The 12435-nt window shown below is 47.6% G+C and overlaps 1 protein-coding gene across 2 annotated transcripts in view; it reads left to right on the top strand.

The window, feature by feature from the left end:
- The window catches only part of LOC135918710 (uncharacterized), a 485047-nt gene that overhangs the window by 292019 nt on the left and 180593 nt on the right, over window positions 1-12435 (top strand). For both annotated transcript variants that reach the window (XM_070534004.1, XM_070534005.1), the window contains exon 4: window positions 8621-8685. In XM_070534004.1, coding sequence (XP_070390105.1) covers window positions 8621-8685 — 65 coding nt within the window. The remainder of the gene's footprint in view (window positions 1-8620; window positions 8686-12435) is intronic.

Genomic DNA, 12435 nt, shown 5'->3' with positions numbered 1-12435 from the left:
CGGTCTCTTACCCGCACAGTCTGAGTGATTTACATTTAAATCTACTCTCGCTCTGCCTCGACTGGCGGACAGCTCAACCGACTCTGGCACAATGCAGCAGGCTTTACTCGAGTAAGACAACTCGCACTCTTGCGAACTGCCCTCTGCTACATTGCCCAGCTCACGCTGTGCATCGGCACACAGCCCGTCGGTATCGATCGCTGTCTCACGCGCACAGTCCGAATGATTATCAACTGAATCATCCCTCTCTAGGCTATCTAGACTGGCGGAGAGCCGCACCGATCCCTGAACAATGCAGTTGTTCTCACGTGGACTACGGAGCTCGCCATCCTGAGAATTACCCTCAACTGCACCGCTCAGCTCGCACTTCACTTCTGCACGCACATCTGGCTCTACATGGGTGCTCGCTTCTGTCGCGTCAACAGTACCCTTTTCCTCGCTAGCAACCTCGCTAACCTTACCAGCGACGCACACGCTCGGTAACTGTGCCAATTTGTTCGCAGCTGGCCTAGCTGTCTCCACAGTCATCTGTTGGCACAGCACCTCGTCGCTCTCCTTGCGGCCTTTAACGGCCTCTGTTGCCACTAAGGCATCGTTAGCGGCTAGCCTTTTCCCTTCACTTGTTAATCGGCAGTCAATCTCACAGGCACTACTCTTTTCGTCGGCTTCTGGCGAAAATCCGCTAGACACTTGCTCATTCTTTCGCTCTGTACTACCTACAGAATTCTCAGACAGCCGTTGTCTCTGTGCCAATATCTGATCACAATACTGTATCTCTTTGATCAGTGCTGCCTTCTCTCTCTCATACTTTTGTTCACGCTCAAGCTTACGTTGATTCTCACGATCGTGAAGCTCACACCTAAGAGTAAGTTCTTGAAGCTCCTGCTTCCGTTCATTCTCGCGTTCTTCACGCTGAAGCTCACTCCTAAGTTGACGACGCTCTCGCAAACGTATACGACGCTCTCGCTCCCGTGGCTCCTGTATCACTTCCCAAGCAAGCTCAATGCTTTTATCATCATTGCCACTATCATTAATCGCCTTTATGATAGCTGGCGTTTCCATCCATTCGTCCGCCTCAACTCCCAAATCGTCGCACACCAACAACAAATCCAACCTCGTCAACCTTCTAAGATCCATGGCAGCTGCCCCGACAGGTGGTTAAAACTGTTTTCCTTAATTAATTTGTGCAAATACACAGTGCAACAAACTCCCGATTCCCAGAACTATCAAAATTGAACACACAACCTTTGAGTCTGGCGAATCATAAGGAAAAAAACCACGCGCTCACTTACGGTTGCAGCACCCTGCCATCCGGTTCCCTTGTCCGCTGTTCCCGGTTCCTCCCGGACTCCCTGGGTCGAAGGCTCGCTCCTTCTTCGATACTCCCAGTCTCTTCGGACCTCTTTCGACGAAGGCTCTCTCTTCTTCGCTCTTCCCGGTTCCTTACGATCTCTCTCGACGAAGGTTGATTCGTAGCGCTGCCACCAGCTGATGCATTCGGAGGCGATCCTACCACTGCCAACCAGATGTAGGGGTTGGGGGGACGGACTTCGGGAAGAAAACCCCAAACTTGGGAGGGTTTATTCTACATTATATACAGGATACGTGAGCGTCGATTAACAGTCGTACACTCATTACGGGCCGGCAGCAACACGGACGCTGCGGCCCGCGGCAAGAAGTTCGAGAGAGGTGAAACAGGGTATCAGGGCATGTCCCAGAATCCTCAGGTCTCTCTGGAAGGCTTCTTATAAGCCCTTCGAGCACTGCAAGTCACGTCATGTTTGACCAATGGGAGAGTCCACTCCGATGACGCCACTTGCAGCCAATGGTAGGCGCCCGTGTCGTGGTGTCACACCTGGCGGCTTGCTGCGGTCTTGCCTCGCAGACTGGCAATGGACTTCGAACAAGGAGAAGGGGAGGGCTGCACCTGCTTCATTGTCGGATGCCCACCTGCTAATCCCGGCGGCGCACGAACTTGTTGGCACGTAAACTTGTTGCCTTAAACTTGTTTGCTCGGCCGCTTCTCTGGAATGCGTTTTCCTGCTTCTGCATTCCTCAATTAGCTGTGCTGCAATCCGATGTGGTCTGGGGAACTCGAAGTAATCGCAGGAACCAGCTCCATATCTAACACTGCGGACTCAGAGCGCGCCTTTCGGATTTCCGTCGCTTCGTGTTCGCCAATATGTTTCCCATTATCGTCATTTGCGAGGCGAACTTATCGAACAAAATCAGGCTTTCTGGATATGAATCATTTATGTCGTCAGCTGTTTATGAAAACAGTAAGGTTTTGGTGTTCATTCGCCGTGACCTCACCTACACTCATCAGCCTGTACCACCTAGGGCCAGACAATGAAATCTTCCTTACCTCAGTAAGGAAGCCTTCATTGCAGTGAGGCTACCTTATGTCACTCTGAAAGGTTCCTTACTGAGGCGCCCTCGGTGAAGGCTTCCTTGGTGCTTCCTTGGTACTTCCTCAGCATAAGAAGCCAAACAATGAAATCTTCCTTACCTCACTAAGGAAGCCTTCATTGGGGTGAGGCTACCTTATGTCACTCTGAAAGCTTCCTTACTGAGGGGCCCTCGGTGAAGGCTTCCTTGGTGCTTCCTCAGCATAAGGTAGCTCCAAAGCTACCTTCATGCGTCCTTATGCCGCTCCTGGCCCTGAACGAGCGCTTCACCTCACTGCTTAACCACATGGCATTCGCTTGCGCATGCGCACTGTCGCCCACCTGCGGAGAAGAGCGAGCACGGTACGTCTTGCCAGGCATGTTCGTTTCAGTCACGCGTGCGGCATGCAAGCATTGCTAGGCGTTGCTAGGCGTTGCAAGACGCCGGCGTGCCAGCGTTGCTGGAGCATATCAAGTTTTGCACTGTAATGCGCAACTTTTTTTTAACTTTAGTAAACGAAACTAGAAGAAAGCGTCCACGCTTCTCTATATTAGCTATTCAATTTAAAGATTGTGCGACGGTACAACATTTTTAATAGAATAATGGTGTTCGCGGAAAGATTTGAAGAGATAATCTCGAACCCAGGCACGCGGCAACCGCTCCTTAGGTGAGGACGGGTGAAGGGAGCTTTCAGAGTACGCTTGCTTCCTCCATCGGTCTTTCGCTGTAAGGAGGCCTCACGTAAGGTTAGGAAGCGCTAGAAGGAAAGGAACTAGGGGTGTGCGAATATTCGGAATTTCGAATACGAATCGAATATTTTCCATATTCGAAGCGTATTCGATTCGAGAAATGCATGTTCGGAAATTCACGAATATCCGAGGACGGCCGAATAACGGTGGAAACGGCGAATATTCGGATAGACTGCGAATAATTGAGCAATTAACCAATTGTATGCTTGCTCCGCATTCTCCTAAGAACATGTTTATTAACTGAGAACTTCGCATGATCCGCTCATTATCTGTATGCTCTGTTTCAGTCTATCTGCTTCAGGCATTTGAGACATGATCAGTTTCGGTTTCTTTTTCATCAAGCTTTATAATTCCAATTATTTTTGGAATGCCCCATTGCCTTGAAGGTTGCAAAGGCAACTCAGGGTTTGCTAACATTGATTCAAGATGTATCAAGGCTCTTTGTGCGGAGTGGAAATTTGATGAAGTGGCCAGCCTAGGCATGTTTCTTGATCCGCGCTTTATGGCCACAGTTCATCAGATGATCATGTCAGATGATCTGGCTGAAAAACCTTGTGACAAGGGAGCTCCAGGAAGCCGTCGTGGAACACCATGGGGACACCGCCGTGCCAGCGTCGACTTCGTGTCCACTGGTGGCATCGAGTGTATGGAATGCTTTTGACGATCTAGTGATGAACAAAGAGAAGACACATTTGGCATCTGCCCCTGAGAGGGAAGGTACAGACTACACGCAAAAGCCTCTTCTGGAAAGGGGCATGAATCCTTGTGAGTGGTGGCAGTCCATTGGCCGCTTCAGGTACCCGCTTTTAAGTGCACTCGCCCGGAAGTACTTGGCGATCCCTGCCACTTCAGTTCCTAGTGAAAGAGTCTTTTCTACCGGTAGAAATGTGACAGTGCATAGAGAGCGTTTACTTTCTGGCCATATTGAGCAGTTAATTTTCCTTCACGACAATCTGTAACAAGCGTTTTACCTGACTGAGGGCATTACCTGAGTCCGTTATCTATAATTGAGTACCTCTTTAATTTGAAGCAACCTTGTAAAATGCAATGTTATTTTTAAAAGGGTAATAAAGCTATTGTTACATCTCTTGCAATTTTTTAATACTACACATGTATTTGATATTCGATTCGATATTCGAAGAGAGTTCTTCGTCTTATTCGTATTCGATTCGTAATCGAAAATTTCAATATTCGCACACCCCTAAAAGGAACGTTTTATTGTTTGGGCCAAGCTACCTTCATGCGTCCTTACGCCGCTCCTGGCCCTGAACGAGCACTTCGCCTCACTGCTTAACCACGTGACGTTTGCTTGCGCGTGCGTGCTGTCGCCCACCTTCGGAGAAGCGCGAGCACGGTACGTTTTGCCAGGCACGTTCGTTTCAGTCACGCGTGCGGCATGGAAGCGTTGCTATAGGCGTTGCACGACGCCGGCGTGCCAGCGTTGCTGGAGCACATCAAGTTTCGCACTGTAATGCACTGCTTCTTTAGATTTAGTAAACAAAACTAAAAAATAGCGTCCACGCTTCTCTATATTAGCTCATCAACTTAGAGATTGTGCGACGATACAACCTTTTTTATTGAATAGGGGTCTTCTGGTGTTCGCCTAAAGCTATTAAGAGATAATCTCGAACCCAGGCATGGCGGCAACCGCTCCTTACGTGAGGACGGGTGAAGGGAGCTTTCAGAGTACGCTTGCTTCCTCCATCGGTCCTTCGCTGTAAGGAGGCCTCACGTAAGGTTAGGAAGCGCTCGAAGGAAAGGAACGTTTCATTGTTTGGGCCCTAATGACAATAATCAATATATATGCCTAAACGTAAGGAAAAAGAATCTGGCCTTCACTTTTGTAGGCGCCTACCTATCTCCGTCAAGTCGATTTGATTACAAAAGACTACGAGACATCCTTTCCTCAACTTCCAATCCCTGGGTCATCACTGGAGATTTCAACGCCCATCATACACTCTGGGGAAGTCCAATCATCAACCCAAGAGGCAGAGCTCTGGTATCTTTCGCCTCCAGTTATGAACTTTGGCTGCTGAATGATGGAAGTCCTACGTTCTTACGTGGCTCCACGTACAGCAGCTGTCTTGACTTGGTTTTCGTCTCACGAAGCCTAGTCAGACGTGCAGGGTGGTTTGCGGACATAGAGACGCACGGAAGCGACCATATCCCCACGTACATCAAGATCAGAGGACTGACCGCTTCCAAAGTACGGGATACGATCCAAGGAGTGGACTGGCCTAAATTTCAGTCTATTATGGAAGAACACTGCGACGCCAATCCATCTTTCGACTTGGAAGAGACAATCAAGAGCGTGGTGCAAGACACTATGCGTACTCTAACATGCTCCTCGAAACTTAATTATTTTGATGTGGAACTAGAACGGCTTCGAGCAATCCGACGACGTGCTGAACGAAGATACCGACGTACGAAAACAATGGACGATCTACGGACCGCCAGGCGCACGCAAAAGAAGATACAGCGCCGGTTAGACAAGCTCGAATCGCAACGTTGGGCTGCCTTCTGTGAGTCGCTAGATCCACGCAAGCCTTTATCGCAACTATGGAGAACGGTGCGCGGACTGCGGACACTTCCCGTACAGCGATTCCCATTCAAGGCACTTGCCCTCTCTCAAAAGAGATCGGAGATTGACGTGGCAGAGGATTTCTGCGCCAGATTATCCGGCCAACTCACAGCTGCCAACATTCCATCGCCTTCGAGCAGCTGTCCGCCACCACGTGATCACCGGTTGGATCTACCATTCTCGATCCACGAACTTAAGGCAGCGTTAGCTTTGTGTAGCCGCACATCAGCGCCAGGACCTGACGGAATTTCCTACCGAGCTCTGTGTCACCTGGGGGAGCGAGCGAGAGGGGTTCTTCTTGAGGTGGACAATGAATCTTGGAGTAATGGCACGCTACCAACAACCTGGAAGACAAGTCGCCTTGTTCCACTGCTGAAGCCTGGCAAGTCGCTGTTGGAGCTCTCTTCATATCGCCCGATCGCTTTGGCGAGCTGTGTGGGCAACGTAATGGAGAGAATGATCCTAGGACGCCTGGAGTGGTACTTGGAGTACCACAACACCTACCCAGATGCCATGGCGGGCTTCCGACGCGGTCGATCATCGATCGATAACGTCGTCGACCTGGTGACCTACATTCAACATGAGAAATACCGTAAGCGTCTCTGCGCATCCTTATTCCTCGACGTTAAAGGGGCGTATGACAACGTTACGCATGAAGCCATCCTCTCTGCTCTCGCAGAGGTAGGAGTGGGTGGTCGGATGTTTCAATGGACACGGAGCTACCTATCAATGCGATCCTTCTTTGTAAGCACCGAGGAAGGCCATACTTCTCTACATTATAGCTACCGCGGCGTCCCCCAGGGCGGTGTACTTAGCCCCGTGTTATTTAATCTAACACTGATTGCTCTCCTTGAGCACGTGCCAACCACCGTCAGGCTATCAATGTACGCGGATGACATCTGCATATGGACATCTGCAGTAACACGCCTACAGCTGCGAGCGAGAATTCAGAAAGCCGCGACACAAACTGCTATCTACCTCCGTAATCGAGGCCTGGAAATTTCCTCCGAGAAATGCGCACTAGTGCCATTTACGCGCAAACCCATGGCAAACTACAGTGTAACGATAAATGGACAAGCAATACGACGGGTCCGATCGTACAAGTTTCTAGGAGTCATAATCGACAGGGACTTGTCATGGAGCCCACACATATCTTACGTGAAAAAACGGTTGACAGGCATATGCCACCTGTTCAAATTTTTCGCTGGCAAGACCTGAGGAATGTCGCCTAGTGCCATGTTACAACTGTACAGGGTGCTTTTTCTGGGATTTCTGCGATACAGCTTGCCAGCAATAAACAACACAGGCAAAACGAATCTACGCACAATACAAAGTCTTCAGAATCAAGTGCTCCGGATCTGTCTAGGCCTGCCTCAGAGTGCTTCAACAGTGGCTACGATAGCAATCGCTAGAGACCACCTTGTCAAGACCCACATTGAAATTGAAGTACTCAGGACCCATATAAGGCATCTAGCCAGGACTCCTCGTCACCATTTAGCCTCTCTAGCAGCGGACAGGCCACACACATCTTTCAGCCAAACGATAACTGCATATGATGAATCATTGCCAGCTTGTTTCACTCCGGCTGCGAGACCTTCGATCCCTCCATGGTGCCCCGCTCAGCCAAAAATCAACCTCGCAATACCTGGTATCTCGAAAAAAGCTGATCTGTCATCACCAGCCCTTAGACAGCTCACGCTACTATATTTGTACGAGAACTACCGTGACTCTACGCATATTTACACTGATGGATCTGTCCTTTCAAGCAGCTCCGCGGCGGCAATCATCATACCAGCGAAAGCTACAACAATCAAATTTAAGACGACCCACGCGACAACATCGACGGCAGCAGAGCTCGCAGCGCTCTTTACTGCTCTTCATCACATTGGTGATGAACCACCACATAAATGGACAATATTCTGCGGCTCGAAGGCGGCACTGCAGTCTCTACTGTCACCTTTACGACGCGGACCGCACGAACAGCAAATATTCCATATTACAGAGACATTACACCATATAAGTGATGCAGGCCACGAAATAACCTTTCAGTGGCTTCCAAGTCACTGCGGGATTGTCGGCAATGAACGGGCGGATCACGCTGCCCGCTCAGCCCATACTGAGGAGCGCCACGTCCCAATTCCTCTTTCTAGAACTGACGCGGCACGGAAGCTCCGCCTACTTGCTCGGCAGTGCACCGTGTCGCAATGGAATGAGCCACATTTAAGAAATCCGCGACTGTACTCACTTGATCCAACATTAAGTCTTCGAGCGCCATCACAGCTTCGCCGTAGAGACGCCACGCTTTTATATCGACTTTGGTTGGGCGTTGCCTTTACTAAAGCCTATGCCTTCCGCATAGGGATGACCGACACCCCAACCTGTGACCACTGCGGCCATGAAGAATCAATTGGCCATATTTTGTGCACCTGCCCGCAGTGCAGTCCACAGAGGGCATGCCTCAGCCAGGAACTTGGCCAACTGGACGACCAACCGCTATCCGAAAAAAGAATTCTGCAACATCGAAAGGACCTACCGTCACAGAAGAAGGCCGTGCAAGCGCTTTTGCGCTTCTTGCGATCTACCGGCCTGTGTGAACGACTTTAACTAGAACGTATTTTGTGTGTGTGTCTCCATGTGTGCGCGTTCGTTTTCTTTTTTTTTTTGCGTTTTCCTCTCTGTCATCTTTCTAACCCCTATCCTCCATCCCCAGTGTAGGGTAGCAAACCGGAGACTCATATCTGGTTAATCTCCCTGCCTTTCCTCTTCATTCTCTCTCTCTCTCTTTCTTTTTCAACTTCTATTGCTACTTACGAAAATAAAAGTGCTTTTTATTACAGTCATTTATTGATTTAAATAAAGGGAGCACCTGCCTAATATAGCTGCATACGGTGACTCATTTCAGTTGGTGTCGAGGCGACTGGCGTTAGGAGGTCTGTCCGTACACAGAGGCAACTGAAACGCACTCAGGTGAGTGAAAGCCAACTGAAGATGGTTGAATTATGTTCTTTGCTGGAGCCTTCTCATGCTTTACTTCGTCTGGTGGCAAGGCAGACAATTTAATTATCCTTTGGGAAGTATATACACAGGTAATTCAATTTACCAATCGAACCAACATATCTTAACGGACTTATCCTAGGTACATAACAAAAAGCGCACTCGTCGTCTGCTTCGCTCCTTCTGTTAAAATGCAATATATGAATATTTGAGTTCCAAGTTTTCTTTTATTTGGGAACTTGAGCAGATTGTTAGAGAAGCAAGAAACCTTACAGCAAGATTTCAGTTGTCGCTTCATTGGCAAGAAAGCAAAAAAATCTCGTCGTTTGCTCGGCCGTTGCCCCGGAGCCCTTGTGACAAATGTAATTACGGCTCGTTTTGAGCTTTCCTATTATTTTGTATATGTATCGCCAAATCAAGCAAAGTTTGGCTAATGTCTCCATAGACGTCCTGTGCCTAAACTGTTTCGCCGAGGGGGAAACGAACTCAGTTGGAGATCAATATGTGCACATTAAAAGCCCATTTGATTTGGTTGCATGTGTTATCTGTAGTAGTTGACTGAAACGTTTGCAGTGCTACGTAATCCTGCGCTCTAATAACTGGATGAGTGATAAAAAGCATGCAAGGAGACCGCTGCACCACGTCCTCTAAGAATGGTCGGGAAGGGCAGGCATGAAAACAGACCGTAATGCATACATATATATATATATATATATATATATATATATATATATATATATATATATATATATATATATATATATATATATATGTAAAAGGAATGAGAAGAAGGGAGGTTAATCAAGGGGTCCGATTTATAATAATCATATCATAAGAAGCCACCAAATAGACACCTAGGACAACCCAGGGGAAATTGCTTGTACTTAATAATTGACTTAATGAATTGATAAATTAATGGAATTGAAAGTGGATGAAAAAAACAACTTGCCGCTGGTTAGGAACCATCCCACGCCTTCGCATTACACGAGCGATGCTCTACAAATTTAGCACCACGGCGCAGTTTCACCATCCTCTTTCCGGGGTATTCATGTGTTGCTTCTAAAACTAGCCCTGTACTGTTAGCCAGCCCCACTACTCACAAACCTTGGCGGTGGATGTGGGACATCCTTTCTGCCGCAGGCATCACAAGTACGTGATCTTTTTGGGTCAAGGCAACTGGTCAATAAACCAACACAAGCTGCCTGAATGCATCAATGTAATGTAATGTAATGTAATGTAATAAACGAGAAGAAAGGCGGTGAACCGAGAGGCATGATGTTTGTGTATTAAGTTAATACTATGAACTATAATTAATAATTAACAAGATTAAAAATTGGCGCCCTCGGTTAACGCCCTTTTTCAAGTTCATTACCTAACAAAGGTCTGGAATCCGGCTACATTGATTAAATAATGTTATCGGCGTCTGCATTATTTGGCTAAGGGAGTATATTGTGCCCTGCGCATAGTAAACTGGAACTATATTTATGCACCTTGCATCACAGTTAAGGCAGTACCATGGAGCTCTTACAGCATATAATTGAATAAGACTAGCACGTCCGGTAATGTGCGCACGCACGGATGCAAACTGGGCGTGTCCATACCGTGTCACATGACAACTGGGAGCTTTGATAGGGCCATCTGAAAACATTTTTTGGCCAGTGAATCTAAGTCAGGAGACTCCACGCAGACCTTTCCATATTGTGGACGCTAGGATCCGGTTGTTGAACAGATAATTGTAGGATGAGGATGGGGGCACGTACGAAAAAAAAACGGTGCTCATTTTCTACGTTTTGGCCAGGGTCCGACCTTGTTCCGTATAACATAACTGGCACATGTATTTATACTCAACTTATATGAAACCAGATTAGGAGAGTACCAATGAGCTAGCCTAACACAACCCAAGCCCGCTGCCTCAGACCCAGGCAGCTGTGAAGGCTACGTTACCGGTCCCGGCCTGGGTCCAGCTTTTCCGGTAGGCCTTAGCCCATGCAGCATTCGAATAGGAGTCCTTATGTGTTAATAGGACAAAGATAAAATACACGTGTTATAATAAATATGCCGACAAGGAAAAACTCTTGTAGACGACGGAATTACCACCGGAGGTAATGACCTACCTCAGCTTATATATAACTTTAGTGAGGAAGAAACTTGTTATATTTATAATGTCTTGCGGATTTTTTAAAAAAAAATTAAGCGTGTATGGAATTTTGAATGGCATGCTCTGTCCGCAACATGAACTAAACCAACGCAGCGAACTTACTGTCCCCATAAAGCTATCGTTTTTTTTTTGAATATTTTCGATCAAGCATCCCAGGCTCCGACGACTCACTGTCAAACTGAACATGCGTGGGATTGGCATTGACGAATTCCTCCAAGGTGATGGCATGAGTGAAGTGATCCCGTAATCGCTGGGCTCTAACACATATTCAAGCAACCGCATATTCGATATCAACGCTTCTGTAACCGCACTTAGGGGGAGCAGATAGTAAAAGTTTGCAAGTATGGAATTCTTCGACATTTGACACATTTACAGATATCGTTTTGACCTATCATAAAATACATCAATGCCTTCAACGAGAAGAACGCACGCACTATTTGACACGACTTAGGGCACAGCAGAAAGACTTTCCCTGAATTGCTGTTCGGTGTCAAGGACAACAACAAACTAGGAGCTGCCCTACATGTCACCGTCAGGGCTTACGTGCCTAAGACAGGGCCACGATGGTGGCTTAGCGAAAAGCAAAAGCCGGTGCAAGGAAAAAAAAGGAACCTGCGTCATTTCTGTTAGTGCGTTTCCGAACGGGAAATTAGGCGTTAAGACCAATTAGCTACCAGCAGATCCATGGCTATCAAGTGAATCGCCGATTGTACACAAACAAAGCCGTCTGTGTCTCGCCGCATGCGGAATAGGGCGTTTGGGGAATGTCTGTCCACATTCGTCCTCTGCGCGGCACTAGCGAAAGCCAGGAATCAGCTCCTTTGTGCCCCTTGTATCTATTGATCCATGTGCGGCGCATCTGCCTGCTATGTGCAGTACAGATCTCAATGCCGCCTGATAATGTGCCGGGTTCTCTGTTGACCTCCATTGTTGCAGGCTGATAATCAAAGCGCTCGACGTGATTTTTCGCGTCCACGCGGGAACCAATTTCTTCTCGAAAGACCGGTTGCTCTAGTTCAGTATAACGTGCGTGAAGGAGTAAATTCGAAGATATGTCATCAATTCTCTGTGCGTTCCTGATGCTTCAGTATTTTCTACTTGCTGCTGAGGTCTTGAATTTACTTGATGTGTAAGAAAGCAAAATGAAGTTTTTCGCTAACAGTGAAAGAAAACTGAAGTTGACGCAAACATATCAATCCTTCTTCCTCTTTTTTTTTCCATAAGGTGTGTATTTTCTATCTCGTCATTGACTTATCAAAGCCGAGCGTGTCACGGGTGTGCTGCTTGAACATTCCAACAAGAAAATAACACAAATTAGGGCACGTAGTATATAAGAATTAGTGATATGCCATGAGGCCACTGCGCAGTCTTGTGTTACGCAACGACGTCCAGCTAGTGTGTCTGTTCTCGAAAGTGGAACCGAATGACATCCGCAATAATTGTGGGTAGAATGAGTGGAACCGTCGGCACGTTAATTTTCACTGACACTACAGTTTGCCGGCCGCAGTTGATAAAGTATGTCACTTCCTTGTTCGTGTAAGCGTCTCATCTCCTATGCAAGTGGT

The sequence above is a fragment of the Dermacentor albipictus genome, chromosome 2 (genome assembly GCF_038994185.2).
Source record: "Dermacentor albipictus isolate Rhodes 1998 colony chromosome 2, USDA_Dalb.pri_finalv2, whole genome shotgun sequence".
In the NCBI taxonomy this organism is placed as follows: Eukaryota; Metazoa; Arthropoda; class Arachnida; order Ixodida; family Ixodidae; genus Dermacentor; species Dermacentor albipictus.
This window is presented reverse-complemented; position numbering and strand designations above follow the sequence as displayed.